The 21,912-nt window shown below is 38.0% G+C and overlaps 1 protein-coding gene across 1 annotated transcript in view; it reads right to left on the reverse strand.

The window, feature by feature from the left end:
• Window positions 1–21,912, reverse strand: part of DNAH11 (dynein axonemal heavy chain 11) — a 353,093-nt gene that overhangs the window by 189,361 nt on the left and 141,820 nt on the right. The window contains exons 31-39 of the mRNA XM_039238848.1: window positions 21,136–21,267; window positions 19,229–19,389; window positions 15,524–15,680; window positions 15,261–15,406; window positions 12,068–12,184; window positions 7,322–7,460; window positions 4,148–4,240; window positions 2,467–2,661; window positions 1,269–1,346 (exon numbers count right to left, since the gene is read on the reverse strand). Of these exons, the coding sequence (XP_039094779.1) occupies window positions 1,269–1,346; window positions 2,467–2,661; window positions 4,148–4,240; window positions 7,322–7,460; window positions 12,068–12,184; window positions 15,261–15,406; window positions 15,524–15,680; window positions 19,229–19,389; window positions 21,136–21,267 (1,218 nt within the window). The remainder of the gene's footprint in view (window positions 1–1,268; window positions 1,347–2,466; window positions 2,662–4,147; window positions 4,241–7,321; window positions 7,461–12,067; window positions 12,185–15,260; window positions 15,407–15,523; window positions 15,681–19,228; window positions 19,390–21,135; window positions 21,268–21,912) is intronic.

Raw genomic sequence — 21,912 nt, forward strand, 5'->3', positions numbered from 1 at the left:
TGAGAAACTCTAATCTAGATAATGGAGAATAAGAAACTTTGAGGCTAAGAATTCACAGGATAGATGCTTTCTCTAGGTCAGTTTGATTATGACACTTTCAGCTAAATAATGTGCCCTGACTACCCTTTGCGCTTTCTCTAAGAAGCCGTGGCTTTTATTTTAGATAGTCCTCATCCTGATCTCCCCACTTGATAGGGGTTTGAAGGACTAATAAACAATGGCCAAACACTTGAGAAGAGTAAGAGTTGCTAAGTAACGTGGTCTGAGCTTCAGTGTGTGGGTTCTATCAAGTTCAAGTAAAGGTTGAATAGAACACAATCAGTGAAGAGGAGATGAAAGAAATTGAATGCCTTAGGAATATTAAGCTTATATTTTTAGAAACCATTAATCTACTGGAAATTATAGAATTTAATTTTATCCTTCCCTGAACCATGGCCCACATCTGAAACTTACTCTAACAAAATAATTACAGGTCTATCAGTTATCTACTTTAATATTTCAATTATTACATTTTTCACTAGAAAATTCCTATACTGGGCCTCCCTATGTAATTGTTCCAGTTTGAGTTCCGATCTAAATACTGGCAAGTTCTATACACACCCATGTTCTAAAACCTTATACACTCACTAGGATTATTTTTAGTCTTTGGTTACCAGATATGTTTATATTGTACCCAAGCACCCTGAATTAAAATTAGCATCTGCCAACCAAGAAAATAAGTATGTTGCCAGGATTGTCAGTGGGACCAAACAAAATCAAGCAATGAAGTAAAAATGAGGATAATAATACCCAGAGTATATCATCACTGCACACAGTAAATCACATATAATGCATCTAGCATAGCACGTAAGAGGGACCCTCATGATGTGGGTTTGGCTGCCTCCCTGCCTTTTTGTTTTCTTTTGCCCCTATCAAAGGCTCTATTTCTGAGAAAGTATCGAAGGAAAATATTTGGGTTTTTCTTAGTGATATGGGAAGGAGAATCTAAAGTAACTTGGGAGACAGGAAAAGAAAATTGATTTCATAAATATGGAAAGCCCCATCTTATCTCAGCTTTTCCTATTTGAACAAAAGATTCTTTTTGTTACCTTCTCCCTGCACCTAATATGAAAAAAAAGTGTCAATTGATCAAAAGGTAGTATTAAAGTCTGACATTCTAGCTCAAAATTATGGGGCACTTCAATGAAGGGGAACTCTTAGAATTGAAAATACGTCTGACCAAAATTTGTTCCCTGTGTGGCTGAAAACTAGCAGGCAATTTAGCATACCTCACTCTTTCCTGTGCCAGCATTTCCAACCACAAATACAGAGTGCCTCACAGCCAACAGTTCCTCAAGCTGGGCGACCTGCAGACCAAACAGTCAGTCAATGGCTCCTCTCATGAGTTGGTGATTTAAAAACAAAACAAAGCATGAAACAAACAAAAAGTTCCTACCCATTTTTGTTTCATTCTTTCTTTACAACTCAAGCCAGCTCCTACTTAAAAAATTATGTTCCAGGAAAGTTAAAAGTGATGACAACTACGGCTTCTTCTAGATCTCCCCAAGTACAATATGGGAGTAAAAGTGAAGGAAAACCAGCACTCGGTGAGTCACTGACACAGGCAGATTTCAGTGAAAAGGGCTTCACTGAAAAGTGAAGTACAGTATAGTACTTTGCACGTGGTAGGAATTACTTACAACATCAAGGAATCTTCATGATGTGTTGGACAAACACCATACGTGGCTAATCACCTACAAGTGAGTAACGCCTTTTACCCTTTAAAATATCTAAAACAGGTAGTTTATGTGTATTTTAACGTCCATGTATTTACTACACTCAAAGTGAGCACGCATAAGCATAAGCCTTTGATAAACCAGATGTCATATATGTAGACACTTTTTCCCCATTAAAAGCACATACTAATTGATTTACTTCCTTTGTTCTCTAAGATGCAAAGAAAAGAGAGCAACATTAATTTTTGATGCATGTCACAAGAGCAAACAAGAAATTTTATCTACTGAGAAGTAGACTTATATTTAAGCCATGACTTAATCAATGGCACCTGGGTGGCTCAGTCAGTTAGGTGTCCAAGTCTTGGTTTCAGCTCTGGTCATGATCCCATGCTTCGAGAGTTCAAGCCCTGCTGGTAGCACAGAGCCTGCTTGGGATTCCCTCTCTCTTCCTCTTTGTCCAGCCCTCCCCGACTCATGCTCTCTTCTCTCAAAATAAATACATTTAAAAAATAAACAAATAAAGAATAAAACCATGAGTCAATCAAAGGTTCCTTCTCAAAGGATGGAACTACACAATAATTATTGATAATGACTGTAGTATAGCATGTCATAATAGAATGCTTTAAAGACTATGTTAAGATTATGGAAAGGTCAGTGTAGTGAGTTGGTGTTTTGGTTAACGATCACTTAAATATGGTAATTCTCCCTAAAAAACTCAAGTGCTGCCGTGAAAAGCACATGCGCTATTTACTTTAAGGACGAAGCTCTCCTCAGGCTGCAGGTGAAGCTCCAAGGTGGACTGCCTGACAGCCTGTTCGAAGTGTGGCGCTCTCCTCCGGGGCACGTCCAGAGCTGGAAACAGGTCACCAACCAGGCCCAAAAACACAGGGATGTCGTCCGTCACTATCTTAGGCATATTGAAGTCCCTTAATGCTCTCATGAGTACCTAGGAAGAAAACATTTTATTTAAAAAGCCAATACAAGGTTTAACAAACATCTTCAAAACTAAAGATCGTATTTTTAAGCCTTACTTCTCAAGTCAGGGATATCAATACTGGTCTCTGTTAGGATGGCATTCTATCTACGGGGAGGCTAAATGTCTAGAAGTGCACATATCAGCACATGAGAAGGCTCTGCTGATATCACAGACAAACCTCAGACTCATGCGGGTGGGGAGGCCTCTTTCCTGCAACAATCTGCTTTGACCTTGACAAAGGGTCTGAGGCCCTTCTCTCTGTAATCCTCAAACTCCAGGAAAAAATTAATCAGGCCCATCAGATCATTTTGTTCAAAGAGAATCTCTAAGAACCTCCGAATAATAAACTTAACCATTTTTCATTTCAGTATTTGCTCTGTATTTGCTGAAAACTGAAGAGGGCTTTTGATTTTAAAAGCAGTAACATGAACATCAGGATGACTTTTACAGAAAGAGGTAAGTGATCCGACAACAATAACAACAAACAGAAAAAAAAATGCGAAAATCATAACTCAATTGTGAATTATGTATGACTGAGAGGAAAAGAAAGTATTCCAGAAGTAGAAAATCATGTAAGTATTCTTTAGTACAAAAAGAAATGTATAGATTTTTTTCTTCAACTTCTCAAGTCATACGGAATACACACAAAGTGATCCACTGTTCTCACTATACAGTAAAGAAAAAATGCCTTAAAAAACTTAGAGAAAAAGGCTGTTATTGTTTCTCCCCAGCAGGGATAGAACATTCGCCCAGCAGCTGTGAATAATCACCTACGCACGTCACCGGTGTCAGGTGATCATTCTTCCTGTTCCATTCTCCTTGCTCATCTTACATCCCATGAAGTGAGCATACTCTGTTCCATTAGATTATGTTTTCACTGACATTTCAGGATTATTATACCAACTCAATTAATCAGATTTTCTAAATGTTCCCCAGAGGAAATCAATCAGTGATTACTGATTTGATTATGACTGCCAAAATATTTTTTGTACCTGATATTGCAAAAGCACTTAAAAGTCACATTCTTTCCTGTATTCATATCGTTATACTCAAGAATACTTTTCTTTTATAACATAAGAAATTCCAGTCCTCAAAATATTCTACATGTAAAAGAGATTATATTTTTTAAAAGCTACTCTATGCTGGTGTGTCTGGGGTGGCTCAGCTGGTTAACTGACTCTTGGTTTCAGCTCAGGGCATGATCTCATGGTTTCGAGAGTTCAAGCCCCAGGTTGGGGTCTGCGCTGGCGGTACAGAGCCTGGTTAGGATCCTCTCACCTCTCTCTAACTCGTGCTGCCTCTGTCTCTCTCAAAATAAATAAATTTAAAATATAATTTAAAAAATAAAAAAAATAAAAGTTGCACTAGGCATGGCCCACCATCCAGGTATATACTTTCATTTCTGTGAAGCTGTGTAGCTACTCCACTCCACAAAACCATGTTCACACTGCAGTACCTGATCTTCGGGTCTATTTTTATCTCCTCGCTTCAGGGAGCCAGCTACAACCAAGACAGATTTAATAGCACGAAGTCCCCAATCATAATGATCCTAAAAATCAAAACATAGGTTATATTTTCTCAAAAAGTGCCATAAGGGAATAAGCTTCTCATTCCAGAAGTAAAACCCAAAAGCTATAAGAAAAGAGTTCAGATAAATACATGCTTTAATGATGTAAAATACTATTTTCCTCTTCTTTTCCAATTTGTAAAAACCATGTCCCTTCAATATCCTCCTCCCTATGTCCTGATTCTCTGCCTCCGTCAGCAGATCTCTTCTTCCCAAAGAACTGAGTTGCAGCGAGCCCAAGGCTCCATCCATCTTCCCTGCTCTTCTCTCAGTAAACCTGCTAACTCAGGAGCTAACTACTTGCACGTTTTCACCTCTAAACATGGCCTATTTCTCCAGTTAAACTTCAATGCCTAACCCTGTGAGTCCACCCCTCCCGGCCCCAGATCTCTACTTGCCCTAATTACTCTACCTCTTAACTACTCAGATGCTCTAGTCCCAATGTTGGCATTTAATACAGTCCAAAATGTGTTATTAAAATTCAGGGATATAACAGGACTTCCGCTTTGAGAGTTTCACATAATCCCAACAGAAGATTCTTTTCACAGGCTCTGGGCTCCTGGGGAAAAGAGCACAGACCTACTTCCTTTTGGCTTGTAGGTCCCAACATGGTGCACTGCACAGGGCAGGTGCTCAGGAAAGGGACACTGAATTAACAGATTGCTCTCTTTTGCCTTTCATCTGCCACCCACAGAGTGACAACCCTTCTCTCAAATATCTCTCAACGGTGCCTCTGGGAAAGTCATCACCCTCTCCAAGTATCATCATCTACAAAAACGCACATAAAAGGCTCTAACCACTTTACAAGGCTGTTGGAAGAATAAAAAGTGTTGTGAGCAGTGAAACAATATATCCATGTATAAATATGTCCTTCAATCCATTAGTGAATGGTAAAATCAATTTAGTAGGTTTGCTCATTTCTGCTGATAATAGAACAGAAGAGAACAGAATGAAAAATACCATAATACATCGCAAATAAGAAGGGCAAGAAGTGTTAGGTGAAAATTGTTGTTTCAGCTGCACAATATGACACACAGGTGTGGGTCCTGAGTCTCAACCGAAGCATTTTTTACTATGGGCCATGATAAAAACTCATTTGAGAGTCATGATACAGAAAAAGATGATTGCTTGAGGAGAAGAGGAAAGGGGAGAGAACTGGAGTGTGGAGGTCAGAGAGACTGAGGAAGGGGCTTAGTCAGTGCAGTATGAACATTAAAGGAGATGGGGTAGAAAAAATTCTGGACAAGTTTAAGAGGAGCTGGTGACCCTTCTTAACATGTAAATCTAACAACTACTGAAATAGTCTTCACCGTTTTTGTTATGGTAGTCCATCAGTCAAAACCATCCACAGGTTCTTCTTAAATCTCTACAGTTTAGGAAAGTATCAGCATCTGTACTTCTAACTGAGCCCTTCTGTTGTAGCCTCGCTGCCTTCCCTCACCTCACCTCACCCATGACATTCCTTGAGCTGGAGAACGCTCTCCTTGCCTATTCTACGTTACTCCCAACATCTCACTCTTACACCTAATCTTCCTTGAAACTATGATCATCTCCTCCTGCATGTTCTTCTAATTTTTATCTCATGGAAACGCAATCTCAGAATTTCTCTGAACTCAGAAATCTGAGCGTACTGGTTTTATTTGTTCTTGTTTGCCCTCTTCATCGACAAACATGTTACTTGCATACAGTAAGTGCTCACTCAGTGCTTAAATATGCACTGGGGATGGACGTGGTTGCAACTCCGTATTGCTCAGGTTCAGTGACATTGTTTTCTTTGGATTTCTGCCCATGATAAAACTAAAATCAACTCCTTGAAAAAATAAAAAGGATTCTACAAACATGGAGAAAAATAAAAAATACTCACAGTATGATTACCCAGAGACAAAAATTAAAAATCACAATGTATTTCCCAGTCATTTTATATAATACACAGTCTAAAATGTAAAACAAACGCAAGTTGTAGATTACATCTTGCTTGGTATGCTGCTTTCTGCATATAATACTGCCATAAACATTCTTATGTGTTATTAAATTTGCTATGATTTCCCACCTGCAGAATATAAAGTTACAGTTATTAAAAGGACAACATGAACTTCTCTCTCAGATTCCAAATTCCACCTCCACAACAGGTAATTTAAAATGAGTCCATCTGTCAGTATAGGTAACTATGTGGTTCTAACTGTAGCATTTTAATACTTTCATGCCAGAAAAGCTGCAAAATAATGTCACCAGAAATTAATGAAAGGTCAGCAAAAGACTGAAGTCAAAGGTGACCACAAAGCTGAATTTAACAATAATGAGGCTGATACATATGTCATTTTTGTAGTGCATCAGCAGCTTCAGTGAAACACCAAGAAGCTAGTGATTGGACAGGAATAAAAGGTATAGCACAGGAAATATGGTCAATGGTACTGTGATAGCCTGGTATGGTGACAGATGGGAGCCACATTTGTGGGGAGCATAGCATAACGTACAGACATGTGCAATCAGTGTGCTAGACACCCGAAACTAACATCACTGACTGTCACCTATACTCCAAAAAAAAAAAAAAAAAAAAAAAAAGGCTAGTGAGGAGAGTAAAGAATAAGTTTGACCCACTTCAGAGACTAGGGAATTGTAGAGCAAACAAAAACCCACCTTCCTTCAAATAAAGATTACCACCAGATGAGAAAATTTTTCATTTAACATTTCTTGAGGGGTTCTTACCTCTTCAGACTCCTATAAACACTCCTGCCATCTCTCGCTAGAAAATAATATTCTCACCAACAAAGTAGGCACCATAAAATTCCACAATTATAGCATTGGTGAGGGTTAAACACAACCACAGAGCCCAGTGATAATTACTGTACATAGTACCAATAAAACAGTCAACTTAAAATGTCTCATTTTAAAATCAGAAAAAATATTACAAATCCTAAAATATTTTCAAACTTTTATGGAAAATATAAAATTACTCTAAAAGGTATAACTGTAATGTGACTGATAAAGTACTAAGCATCTATCTTTCAAAAGTGGTTTTAATGGGACATAAAAACCTAGGAAAAGGAACAAAAGGCCACTCACCTGCTTGGAGAGGAGCCCCCTGCAGAGCGTGTACAATGTCACGAACTTGCGGGCTAGTGAACGCGCGTCTGCAAAGCCTTCAGCAACTAACATGATCTCACATATTAGCTCAATGTCAGGGGCCACCATGGCACAGGGTCTAAAAAGGAAATAAGAAATTTAGTTTTAAAATGTTGTAAGGTAATACATACAAATTGCTGAAATCAAGTGATTAATTTGTACCAACATTCTCACCATTCTGAAGTGGTTCACAAATACCTGTGTCCATCACAGGTAACAAGACCCTTCGCTTCAACTAAAAAATGTCCGTCAGTTACTAGATACACAGAAAAAGACAGAATGTCTGAAAATGACAGAAGAATGGGTGTAAGAGCTTAAGGGGCATCTGTGGTATATTCTCCTAGAAGTCATTGCTGCAGAAAACTCAGTGATACTTGGGGCTAGAGGCCGCCTTTACCTGTGGCCAGTGCTGGGCTGGTAAATGACTGGCTCTCCAAAAAATAGCATTTGTGGGCTTCCACAGAATAAATACCTGCACCATGGCTAACTTCAGTCTATCAACACATCACTAAACGTGGGTCTGGGAAGGGATGTGCAAGAGCATACCACCAAGCATACAAAACAGATAGAAAGGACCTAACTGCAATATTACTGAAATAGTAACGCGTTCTGAGTATTTATCACTTTTGTTTTAAATATAATCAACTGTTTATATAACTAAGTTTCCATTAGTGGCTGCGCTTATAGAATTCATGAAAATTTAACCATCCATGCTTTCAAGCTGGTACAGGCCCTTTCTAGCATACCACTGCCTCAGGCCAGCTTGGTTAGATTTTTAAGATAAGAATTGACCAAAACATAACGTTTAAATCTCCTTTTTGGAGGGGGAATTCCACAAAGGCCTCCCTAAAGACCACTGCCCTTTACAGCAACATCTGAAAAATTCTACTCAACTGAAGGGCAAAGAAGGAAGCAACTAAGTAAATAAGCCTGTTATTTTCGACTTCTTAAAGTACACAGTCCAATAGTGTCCCTCCACCTGCTTTCGTAAATATAATTACAGTCTACATCGCACATATCTAAGTTTTCACCCTAAACATTCCTAAGTTTCTTTGGATCTATGCCATGACTACTTCTCCTATTTAAATTACGCCCACACTTCCCCCCACATTTGTACCCTATCATAGGATAGAAGTACTAAAGATGAACAGTAAATAGGGGAAAGAAAAGGTAGTGAGTTGACTTGCTTGGTACATACATTAATATTGACAACTTTTTTACTGAGCACGTTCTTCACACCAAACAGAGTGCGAAAAGCTTTTCATGCGCTCACTCCCTTGTCACAACTCTAGGAAGTGGCTCCTCTTCTCATCTGTATTTTGCAGAAGTGCAGACTAAGGTTCTGAGGAGGGTGAGCACATGCCCTCGGCCCCATGGCAGGTGAGGGGTGGTATCAGGACGCTCTTCAGGCTCAGGTACACTGCCTCCACTCATGAATGCTACTTGCATCATCCAAAGCTTTACTTATTTAGACCACATTTATGAAAATGGCACAAAACAGTAATTTTGAGACCAAAATGAAAACATGCAGGAGATGAACTGAGATACAAATGTAAAAATACTGGAAAGATATACAATTTTCAAATCCAAGTATTTTATAATCATTACATTTCTAAGGATAGTCTCTAAAATTATTTGTTTTAAATAGACATTATAAAGCTGCTATGCTAGGCAAAGCAGCTTTATGAGGAAAAGAAACATTTAATAGAGCATGCTAGAGTAACTGACTATTTTGGAAAAGAATTCTGTTTAAATACTCTTGTTACCTACCAAAATAAGTTCTCAATAAAGTACATTTAAAAAGTCATACTATAAAAATTAGAAGAAAATACAAACGAAAAATTTAAATAACTAGACAGGCGGACAAGCAAATTTCAAGCTTAAAAGAAGTGAAAGAAATCACACTAAGAACTACAGAGGCTCTTACATTATATGCTAAATAGCATATCACTTTGAAGGCAGACACTGAATAATACAATGAACACCAAAGAACTCTTGAAAATGTAACTGATAAACCTCTAGCTCAAAAAAGCAAAAAATAAAAAAAGGGGGGGGGGAAGAAGACACAAATTATCCACAAAAGACAAGGACTGAAGATATCACTATAGATAATAAGGGAATATTATGAACAAATAAATGCCAATACATTTAGGAATGTAAATAATGTGGAGAGTCTTCTTAAAAGACGGAAATTACCAAAAACTAATAAAAGAATTTTAAAAAATCTGATTAGCTCCATATCTATTAAAAAGTTGAGTCTATCACAAAAAAAAAACCAATAAAACAAACAAACAAAAAAAACTCCTACAAAGAAAAATCCAGGCCCAGATGGGTAATTCTATCATGTATTTAAGGGGTAAATATTACCAACCCTATACAAACTCTCAAGAAAATAGACAAGGGAGCATTTGCCACCACATGTCATGAGGTCAGCATCACCCTAATGCCAAAACCAGATAAAGATAGTACAAAAAAGGACACTACAGACCCATATCCCTCATGGTATAGATTTAAAACTCCTTAACAAAATAGGGGCGCCTGGGTGGCTCAGTCGGTGAAGCTTCCGACTTCAGCTCAGGTCACGATCTCGTGGTCTGTGAGTTCAAGCCCCACATCGGGCTCTGTGCTGACAGCTCAGAGCCTGGAGCCTGCTTCAGATTCTGTGTCTCCCTCTCCCTCTGCCTCTCCCCCACTCACACACTGTCTCTGTCTCTCAAAAATGAATAAATGGTAAAAAAAAAAATAATAAAAATAATAATTTAAAAATCCTGAACAAAATGGTGGCATACGGAGTCCAGCAATAAATATAAAAAACAGCATCTCCTGACTAAGTGGAATTTACCCAAGGAATGCAGCACTGGAGAATTTTTTAGCAATGGAAAACATCAATCAGTATATTCCAGCACCTTAACAGAAAAAAGGACAAAACCACAAAACTCCTGGAAGAAAACATATGTGAAAAATTTTGCAACTTGGGGCTAGTCAAACATTCTCAACTAGTATATTTAAAAAAACAAATTGATAGATTTTATCCCATGAAATTTAAAACGTTTATCATTGATGGACCATTGAGAAAATTAAAAGGCAAGCCACAAATTAAGAGGGAAGTATTTGCAATATATGAATTTAGCAAAGGAAGCATGCACAATACAGCACTTCATAAAAGTGAAGTATGGGAATGGCCAGTTAAGTTACATAAAAAGATGCTCAAATCATTATCCATCATGGAAATGTAGCAAACAACCCACAATGACATACCTCCATGTATCTATTACATGGGCTAAAACTTGGTATGGATATAAAGCAAGTGAAATTCTCATATACTGACGGTGAGATGGTAAAATAGTACCACCATCTTGGAAAACAGACTGGCAGATTCTAATAAAGTCAAACACACATTTACCAAGTCACTTTCCTTCATAGGTATTTATCCAAAATAAGATATATGTTCACACAAATATTGTAGAAGACTGTTCATAGCAGCTTTATTCATAAGAGCCCCAAACTGGAAACAACTCAAATGTCCATCAATTGGTATATGGATAAACAAGTTGTAATTTGTCTATTTAATAGAAAACTAACCAGCTACAATAAAGAACTAGTGATACACTCAACTTGGAGGAATCCCCAAACCTTAACATTCAAGGAGAGAAGCTAACACAAATGAGTACATACTGTAGGGTTTCATGAACTCTAGGAAAGGCAAATTTAACTTAAAGTCACAGAAAGCCCATCTGTGATATGGGCGATTAACTTCAACGAGGCACAACTTGCAGGGTTTGGAAATATTCCATATCTTGATTGTGTTAAGTTTTTTTCACAAGCTGTACTTAAATGCCTGCAATTTATTACATGAAATTACACCTGAACAAAGTTGATTTAAATTGGAGAGAAACATAACTGGTTCAGATTCAGCACGGCTTCTCTGACAGATTGTTAATAAGTATATATATCGGTAAAATATTTTTGGAAAGCAGGTCATCAGTAGGTATTCTAATCATTCACCAGGTAATTCTACATGTATAAATCTATTTGGGGTAATAATCTGAAATAGGGTAACTCTTCATATGAAGAAATGTTTATAGCCTGCTATTTTATGGTCATAAAAAACTGAAAAGAAAAACACAAACCCCTCATGTCAGACAATAGGGAATGGTTAAGAAAATTATGGATAAGCCATGAGAGGGACTGTTTTGAAACTACATAAAACAGCATTTCCAGGGAATTTTCAATAATATGATGAATTACTTACATCAAAATACTAAATGAGAACTAAATAAAAATCATACCTAAACTAGTACCTGAATTATAAAAGAGGCCCCAAAAAAGTAACAATTATCATTTCTGGGTGTTAAATCTATAACCTTTTTGTTATCCTTTTTTGTATTTTCCAAAGAGTCTATAATGAGTAAAAACTTTGTTTATAATAAAAATGTCACTATAAAAGAGCTAGTATTACATGTTCAAATGTACCATGCAACTTTTAGGTAATGATTTGAATTTCTGGCTTCATGTTTCAAAAGAATTAAACTTATCAATATGGAAGTTCTATCAGGAATCCCAAAGCAATAATAAGGGGGTTTCCACAGGAATTCTCAAGTAAAAATAAATCACTTAACAGTGCAAACCAGCAACATTAGGTGGCATGAGTGCTCCAGATGCTAAACCACAAGGCTTAACACTTGCCTGAAAAGAGCTTTGAGATTTTCCGGTAATTCGGTTCGGCCAGCATATCCTGGGTTCATAGTAATAAATATTCCAACGGATGGTTTCAGTGTGATGGCTTCCCCAAGAAATACAAATCTACCATAAGAAGAAAATTGATGGAATTAAATGTGCTCATTGAATGTGACTACACAGTGACAAATGCAAAACCACTGCAAAATGCAAATTCTTATTAAGAAGCTGTTGATTCTGGGGGATTTTCTGTAAAATTCATATGAATACATATTTTGAATACATTTTGACAAATGTTTATTAAAATACACTCCCCTCCCTGCAAAGAGTTACAAATAGGGGAAGTATTCTTTTCTATTTTAGCATGGCCTATATGGCTACTTTAACATCAAAACAGGATGTCATTTTTGCCTTCAACGTCAGCTGCAATTCCTTGAATCGGACAATGCAAAGACAGAAAATACCCATGTTATGAGAACAAAGTGGCTTCTTTGTTCTGTCTTCATTAAGTCTATTTGCTCACCCTCCTCCTTCACCGTCTCCCAATTATTCAGCAAATACCTACTGACTACCACAGAGAGGGAGAATAGTGTGGTGGTTAGGACAGCTAGCTGTGGAGCCAGACTGTGAGTGTTCAGAGAGTAGCTCTATCACTTTAGACATGTTCAATTACTTCATCTCATAAAAAGGAAAGGGGGTGGCAATATTACCCACTTTATTGGATTACACAAAGACTAAGATTATATGTATAAATGCCCAAGAGGACAATGCCTAGAATATGGCCCATACTCAACAGATATTAGCTATGACCATCTCTATTCTTAACACTTGTATGCACTGGAGAAGAAGTGAAAGATTTGTAGAAAAATCTGCAAGGGTCTAGTTAGGCTGCTGATGGCCAGAGCAATGGAACAGGCGAGGGCCAGAGGAGCCAAAGTGAAGGACAAGTAAAAGGAAACTTTCAAATGGGGGTAAATGAGAAAGTATAGGCTCTCTCTCGTTGAGAAAAGGAAGGGCTGGAGTAGTCAAGGAGCTGGGCCTACATCACACAAAGGAGAGGGAAAAGAGCCACAGTTTTTTAGGACTACAAGCTTCTTAGATACTAGATAATTAAGAGAAGATGGATTTAATATAGTCAAGGTCAGAAGGGAGAAATCTTGATTCCCAACATATCAGGCCAGGGAAGGCAGACAAGCCTGGAAGGGCGACTCACCGGGAACTAAAAGGGTCCCTGTGTGCTCTCCCGTGATATAGCAGGGACAGCCACAGTGAAGAATAAAGACTTTGAGGGGGAAAGCTGGCAAGGTGCGCAAAGGCTTTGCTGTTGAGGCACAGCTCCATCTCTTAAATCCTTGAATATAAAGAGCATGTAATAAAATTCATGAAATCATAACAAAGCCCAGCCATCTGTTCATGGGCCAGTATGAGATGAACAGGTGCAACTTACATACATACACAGAGACATGGACACAGAGAAAACTACTAGTAAGTATAGTTGGGAGTATCCAGAAATCCTTGCATGGATAAGTTATCTAATTTTAAGAAAGGACACCCTTGGGGTGCCTGGGTGGCTCAGCCAGTTAAGTGTCCAACTTTGGCTCAGGTCATGATCTCATGGTTGGTGGGTTCAAGTCCTGCGTTCGGCTCTGTGCTGACAGCTCAGAGCCTAGAGCTGCTTCAGATTCTGTGTCTTCTTCTCTCTCTGCCCCTTTCCTGCTCGTGCTCTGTCTCTGTGTCTCAACAATAAATAAATGTTAAAAATTTTTAAAAGAAAAGAAAGGATGGCCTCAAATGACATCTGGGTTATATCAAATAATAAGAATGTGACTAAAAACTAAATGAAATACATCTGGGAGTGGGGGTGTCAAAGAGGAAAGAATTAAACTTCTCTAACATGGCCTCAGAGTAGGGGCAGGTTAGGCAGCAGACATGTGGTCATAGTCAACTGGTATACCAAAGCCATGTGATAGAAGCACTGAGAACTTTCTAAGCAGTGGGAATACCCAGATGTTATACACAACAACTGGAAACTTCTATAATAGAGTCAGTTTCCAGGGGCTTTCCCTCACTGGGAGATTGAACTGCCCATATCGGTAAGATAGCTAGCTGAGCAAAATGCCTTAAGGAGAGATGGTAAGTGGGTAAGCCAGATAAAATGAGATTTCCCTCCATACAAAGAAATGGCACAAAGAAAACCACAAACAAATGTTATAAAGAAAACCAGTATAATACTAACTTCTCAAATTAAGCCATCAGTCCCCAAGTGCCAGTCATTTTAGAATGTGGCATCAGGTTGAGAAGCTGTTAGACTCTGGATATAGTTTTTTGGAGTAACTGAGTAACTAGCAGAATGTGAGCATGTACTCTACTGTGACAGACTATTGAGCAAGCAAGTGTTTGTGGAGACACCAGGAGTTTGATTTTGCATCTCTTAAATATAATAGGCCTATGGGGCAGCAAGTGGAGTCTTGAGATGCTCCAAAAGGCACTGTCTTTGGAGATCTAGGCCTCAGAGAAAGGAAGTCTGGGCATCTAGTAGCCACCAGCAAACAAAAGGTTCATAAAGCCACATGACTGGGTGAAATCACCAAGGGAACGAGACCCAAAGAGTAAGCCTTGCAACATCTAATACTGATAGCTCAGGAAATGATAACAACAAAAAATAACAGCAAACACTGATACAGTGCTTACTAAGTGCCAAACACTTGTCCCAGTGCTCTGCATTTAGTCACCACAGTGATCATAAGGTAGTTACTATACTTTTTCTGATTTTGTAGATGAGAAGGAATCAGCTCAGGGGCATCCCTGAAGATGGGAGAAAACGTGGAGGATGGTGGTGTCCCGGAACCAATGTGAAGAAGCGTGTCCAGCAGAAAGGAGGAGCCAACTATGTCCAGTGCAAATAGAAGGTCAAGTTAGAGCAGAACAGAGAATTGCTAACTGGATTGAGCATTGTCAAGGGTTTTGTTTGTTTGTTTTTGACATATTAATGTAGTACACCTTTGTTTCATCCAACTACTAAAAACCACTAACAAAAAATGGGAGGTTATTCAAAATCCTGCTTCAGAATAAACCAGTACCTCTTATTTTATCCATTTCATGAGACAGAAAGAGGCAGCAAGTGAAGAAGATGAGGTTTGCTTCACTACTTCATGTTTCTCTTTGTATCCATAACAAGAGAAAGAAGCCAGGCACTACTCACCTGCGTTTCCTGTTTCTGAGGGCGTCATGTATCATTTTCACTTGCACCGCCACCACTGATAGAACCTCCACCGAAATTCGATTGAATTCATCAAAGCAGCCCCACGCTCCTGTCTGCACCAATCCCTTATAGATATTTCCTATGGACTAAATCATAGAGCGAGCCATTAAGAATTTAACAGAGGAAGGTTCTGAGCTATTAGTTTCAATCATTCCAAACCAGGAGTAATATTGTTAGAATATAGCAGTTTATGACTATCTTACTTTGTAGTCCATTTGCTCTGAGCAGTTGAATACATAAACCATCATGCCAAGGGCACGTCCAAGATCTTTGGTGGTTTCTGTTTTTCCTGTACCAGCTGGGCCAGCTGGGGCTCCACTCATGGTTAGATGAAGTGACTGAGTTAGAGTGATGTAACACCTTTCAACAACAGAAAGTATCAATATTACAGGCTGATAGGAGATTTCTAGAAAACATGATGGACAATACCCTTTTTTTTTTAGTTTAAGAAGTCAGGCTCTACAATGTCATAACAAACAAGAGTGATATATCTAGGGTTTGTTCATGGCAGTAACAAAGGTCAGAATAATATTTTATATCAAATTTAATTTTAGGTTGACTACTTAATAAAGCATGTATTGCTTTTTTCTTATTTTCTAAGAGCTGTGTATCAATACAAATAACACTTGATTTGCAATGCTGAGTTTCTGATATGTCTAGGTAGAGATACTATTAATATGGCAGACAACATCTCAAAATTATTGTTTATAAAAGAACAACAGAAATCTTGGGTGATGAATTAAACATTGCCTTCATTAAACTGATACTTAATGAATACATTAAAAGATGAGATATGTAAATATATATGTCGAGTATGCAAATACATATGTATTTCAATATATAAAGCAACTATACAAAACGATGTTACATTAAAATATATAGCAGGAATTCATTTCAAACATGTTGCTACATGCATTTAGATTATGATAATACCTATTTTTGCAGGAAAGATTCACAGGTTCTCAGACTGAGGAGAATTATACCAAGACAGAATTTAATACTTGTAGAAGAAGAAAAACTCACAAATGGCAAGGCTCTAATATGAGGTTTTCATCAAGTATTTCTGTCTTACTACAGACAGTGGACCTAAGAGAAAGATATACACACGGACGTCTATAGTCAAGGGACTAGGGTCTACTCTGCCAACCATCAGATGTTAATCTTAAATAAGTCTTTTGACATCAATGTGCCTCTGATTTCTCTTCTCTAATATGAGGAATTTATTGTAGGGATATGTTAAAAATGCCAAAGGTAAATGTTTTAAAAATTCAGAGTACTATGCAAATAGAAGCAATTACTCATGCAAATGTAAAGTGTATCTGTATTTTATGGTCATCACACGTTTAAGTGCATCTTACAATGAATATGGAATGCAAAGATCCATGAACTAGGAATTATGGCATTTTTTATAGTGTAGATTATCCCCTAATAATTTTTTCTCATGATTCTGAGTTTTCGTTGGACATGGGGCCATCCATCTGCTCCAACTATAGTTCCCACCACCCTCCAGCCAGGAGCAGCCAAGTGACCAAGCTCCAACCAACACACTATGTGCTGAAATGCTGTGTAGAAATTCCACGACACCTCCTTCTAGATGCTTTTGCCTTCTTCACTGGCTGAAACAAAGGGGGAAGTCATGTTTGACATGCTGGCCACTTGCCAGCCTATAAGGCTGAGCCCTTCCCCTCTGCACTGTTATTCAAGTGACACACCAGCTCTCATGGACTTGTCACCATTATGTTTTGGGTCTCTCTGTAACAGCTTAGACTGCACACTCCTACCCAGTCCACCTGTACTCCAGCCCAAGTCTCTCACAAGCTGGTTGACCTAGGTCTCTGGATCTGCCCACGGAAGGGAGCAGGAGCTGTTGCTAAGGCTGACTGCCCTGCCTACCACACAGAGGGAAGGTCAACATCAAATGAGCATGTCTAAAAGGCATCATTGTATTCATGTAAACAATTAGTAAACAACCCAAAAAATGAAATGGAGAAGAAATGTATGCAAAGTGAACATCTTACGCAGAACCATTCACTCGATCAAAAGGAATATTCAGCTTCCTTTTAAGTTTCAAATATACCAGTGATTTTTTTTTTAATTAAAAAGTTAATAAGCTGTTAGTCCCCATATACTGGCACACTTTAAAATGTCTCTTCCCATTTTCTCCTACCCCCTATACCTCCCTTCTTCTCATCTCTATTTATAAGGGCACATATACAGTAGACTTTTAGCGTTTGCAGCTTTGACTATTCTCAAGTGGTTTTGTCAAGGTACAAATTTTAATCTCTCCCACTGAAAGAAGTATATAAATTAACCAATTAAGAGAGTGAACACAGAGTTTTAGTGAGAGGCAAGTTAAAGAGAACTGAATTAGAAAAACCAAGTTAGAATTTATCAATGATGAAATCATGAGATTAATACAACCAAGAATAATCACAAAGCTAGTGTGAGAATTTCAGACTTCCCAGGACCGTCAACACAAGCCAGCTTTACTGACATATTTAAAACTGCCTACATTTTCTATTTATTTTATTTTATTTTTAAGAGACAGAGAGGGACAGAGAGAGAGCAAGCAGAGGAGGGGCAGAGAGAAAAGTAGACAGAGAATCCAAATCAGGTTCCAGGCTCTGAGCTGTCAGCACAGAGCCTGATGTGGGGCTCGAACCCACCAATACAAGGTCATGACCTGAGCCGAAGTTGGACACTCAATCAACTGAGCCACCCAGGAGCCCAGAAAAAAACTGCCTACACTGAAATTCCCAGATACACTGTATGTATGCTGATACTGGATAATTAGGAACATTCTCGTGATTTTGAGGTGTCTTTTCCTCTTTCCTGAATGCTGATGAATATACATGCTTCCTCCCAAGTAATTCAAAAGAGGGTGGAAAACTAATAAGGAATCTCATATCAATGTGGCATATCCTTACCTACAATATTCTTACTGTGTGTATATATGTATATCTTAACTTAAAGTCAAGTGGCAATGAACTTTTAATAACTGTAACCACCCCTTGCCCCCCGATATACTTGAGCCATTCTGGCTCTATGTTTACCACTTGAACTGGCTAAACTCTTTCTCATCTTAGAAAGTGTGCACTTGCTTCTGCCTGTCACCTTCTGTCTTAGGATGTGTGCATAGCTAGTTCCCACTTACCGTTTAGGTCTCAACTCACACATTCCCTTACACAATCTATAGATTGTGTATATCTATACACACAATCTATAGATGCTCTGTATGCGTTGTAACGTATCGTCCTGTGTCATTTTTGTTTTATCATATATTACCACCTAAAATAAGTTTGTTAATTTGATTATTGTTCCTTCTCATTCCCAGCCATCCACATGCCACAGTCAACTAGAAAGTGCGTTCTATGAGAGCAGGAATGCTGTCTGTTTAATTAACTCTGGAAAAGCACTCAGCACAGGGCTTCCTAAGTGTTTGCTAAACCACTTCATGGACCTTTGTTCCCTCTCTTTTCTTTTTTTCACTGTAAGTAATCTTTCAAAAATTAATCTGAATGTAGGCAATTCCTAGGTTTACACTTTCCATAAGGGATGCAATTGTGGAAGGCAGTTATAAATCCTGCAATAGAATGTTACCATGGATAACCGGAGAGAATGGACTCGGTGATCACAAGTGCTGCCCTCTGCCATATTAATCAAGTCATTTCATGATCTGTCCATTTAGAGTCTGCATCTCTGCGTCTCTAATCTGGCTTTCTTTACCTGGTCTCTAACTAAAGTCAACGTTCACCACACCACTCCATTAGTCCATTTACGCACATTTTCACAGTTTCCACGTTTGTTCATCATTTTCTCTCACTTTTTTCTGTTCCATCTCACACATCTTTACTCACAGTAGGGGACTATTTTGGCTCACTCATCTGACTTCAACTCATCACTGTTACCTGTCAGTTAGAGGAGTGATCACTAGCCGAGGACCGTTTCCTAAATACTCATAGAAGTACTGGAACTGGGCATCACAAATATTAATGAAGCAGTGTTTCTGCGTGTCCTCCCACTGGTGACGAAGTTGAGAAAGCCAAGCAAAGGCTTGGGGACTGACAACCTGAAAATATCACAAGATCATTACACATAGGACACTGCATGTTTTGAGGCAACACACTTTATTCACCTAATCAATTCTGCTGATTCACATTTCATTTCTAAAACTCTCGCAAGACAGCAATCTCTTGCATCTTACTGCCAATCACAAGTGTGTGTAGATGGTTCAATACTTACTCAGAACTATGTGTAATACAAGTCTTCATTTTAAGAAGGCTTTTACTGTAAAACAGTATCAATTTGTTCAAGCAATGTTTTTTTTCCTCCTTTTATGAATCAGCCCAGGGGATTTGATCCCTTTTCTAACTTTATACTCTTATCATTGAAATCAGATGGAAAAATACACTCAGTAGTAAAACATATTAGCCCATAATTTCCTCGTGTCAGAGGTATCAATAAACTAAACTTTCAACAAAGTCCATTCTAAAGCCAGTTTTGCTTTTAGTACAGAGATTTCCCACTTCATTTTTCATTAAATCAAATCACCACATTTTTTGTTGCCATTCTTTCCTATCTTACTCAATCCTATCCATTCTTTTCCCAATTTGAAAATACAATTCCAGTCTCTTTCAATATATTTGTGACCCAGGACTTCTTGGGAATCATTTAAGTTACCAAAATTATTATCTACTAAATATTCTGATGCCTACATTGTACAATTGTATTTATTAGATGATCAGAAATTAGACAAAGTCTTTACCTCTTTGAGTACAAAGGACACATTTTAAATCATAATTTATTTTACTGCAAGCCATTACCACTGAAAAAACATAATAAACTATGTATAAAGGTACAAGGTCATATTCAAAGAATAGTTATCAACGGTTTATTATCAAAATGAGAATACATGGTAAGTGGTATTTTGCAAGGATCAGTTTTGGATTAGCAATCACACAGTATCACTAATGGTCCTGAACTTGGAAGAAGTATTTTTTACATTTATGGCTTACACAAAAAGGCAGTGCTTGTACTTTCTGGAGAGAATTATAATTCCTTTTGATTTTAATAAATTGAGAAAGAACTAGAAAAATAACAGGAAACATTTCAAAACACATACATGTTTTCAAATTGTGAAAGGAACAATCTTGCTTTAGAGCACCACCACTCACAGACAACAAGAAGAAAGAGGAGAAAGTAGCCAACAGGCATGACTCAACCGTGTTGTTCAGGAGACAAGCACAGTTTTGACATTTCTACATAGTAAGGTATTTTAGAAAAAAGCTGAAAAATTCTTTCTCATTAAACACTGCCAGTATTTAGGAGACACAAAGACTCTGTAAAGAGGTAAGAAGGATATTCATGCCCTGAAAGGATTAGAAAGTGACTTACAGAAAGAATATAATTTAGCCTTAAAAAGAAAAGACAAGGGGTGATCAAGATTTCTCTTTCTTCCAAAGGAAACTAATCAAATGGACACAGAGATGGTTTAAATGACTGCATAAACCATAGAGGTGACAGTCACAGGGCAACAGACCAAGATGATGACAGGGAAATGAACACAGTGACTTCACAAGATTCTTACATCCTACGTTTATTTTTGGGGTAGTGTGGATTAGAGGTTCCTGACTTGGCAGAACTCTGTGGGATACCACTTGGGATAACTTTCATGAAGATAATTACTTAAATCAAAGTCACTCACAGTAAGTATAACTAAATTTATAATTTAAAATGCCTTTCTTAGAAGTACTCTTGACAATAAACACTACTTTTAGGAAACAACATGCAATACATGAAATTTCTATGAACTTGCCTTCTGAGAAATAAGTTTGGCCACCACATCTCGGGCATGGACATCTATGGTACAAATCGTCATGATCTTCTGCCTATCTCCAGGTACAAGTTCTCCCAGTAAAAGTGCTATCAGTGTATTCAACTGAGAAATCTACAAGAAATTTTGTACCAAAAAAGAAAAAAAAAAGGTAAGAGTTACAAAACCAGAATCCAACAACCCAACAGTCTTCATATTTGTGAAGAGCACACTAGCTTACAAAACCATTTCAAGTATGTATCTCAGCTAGCCCTCCAACAATCCAGGGGTAGAAGAGAAAGGAAAGGATGTTATGAAATTACTTTAAGTACAATAAATATTGTAACATCCCCCCATACCCCAAGCTGAGACTCAAGAATGCAGGCACACATGTGAGTGCTGACAAAGCCAGAGGTAGGTATAGAAGCAAGGTTTCCTGACTGCAGTGAACTGACTTTCTGTCCTACTGATGATAAATCCACAATGGTGGTGGGATAGAAACGATTACAAATTTTATTTTATTTTTAAAATTTTTTTTTAAATTTTAATTTTTTTTTATTTATTTCTGAGAGAGAGAAACAGCATGAACAGGGGAGGGTCAGAGAGAGAGGGGAACACAGAATCTGAAACAGGCTCCAGGCTCTGAACTAGATGTCAGCACAGAGCCTGACACAGGGCTTGAACCCAAGAACAGTGAGATCATGACCTGAGCAGAAGTCGGATGTTTAACTGACTGAGCCACCCAGGTGCCCCAAACATTACAAATTTTAAAAGTCAAAT

Source organism: Hyaena hyaena, unplaced genomic scaffold (genome assembly GCF_003009895.1).
Source record: "Hyaena hyaena isolate Hyena2069 unplaced genomic scaffold, ASM300989v1 scaffold_149, whole genome shotgun sequence".
In the NCBI taxonomy this organism is placed as follows: domain Eukaryota; kingdom Metazoa; phylum Chordata; class Mammalia; order Carnivora; family Hyaenidae; genus Hyaena; species Hyaena hyaena.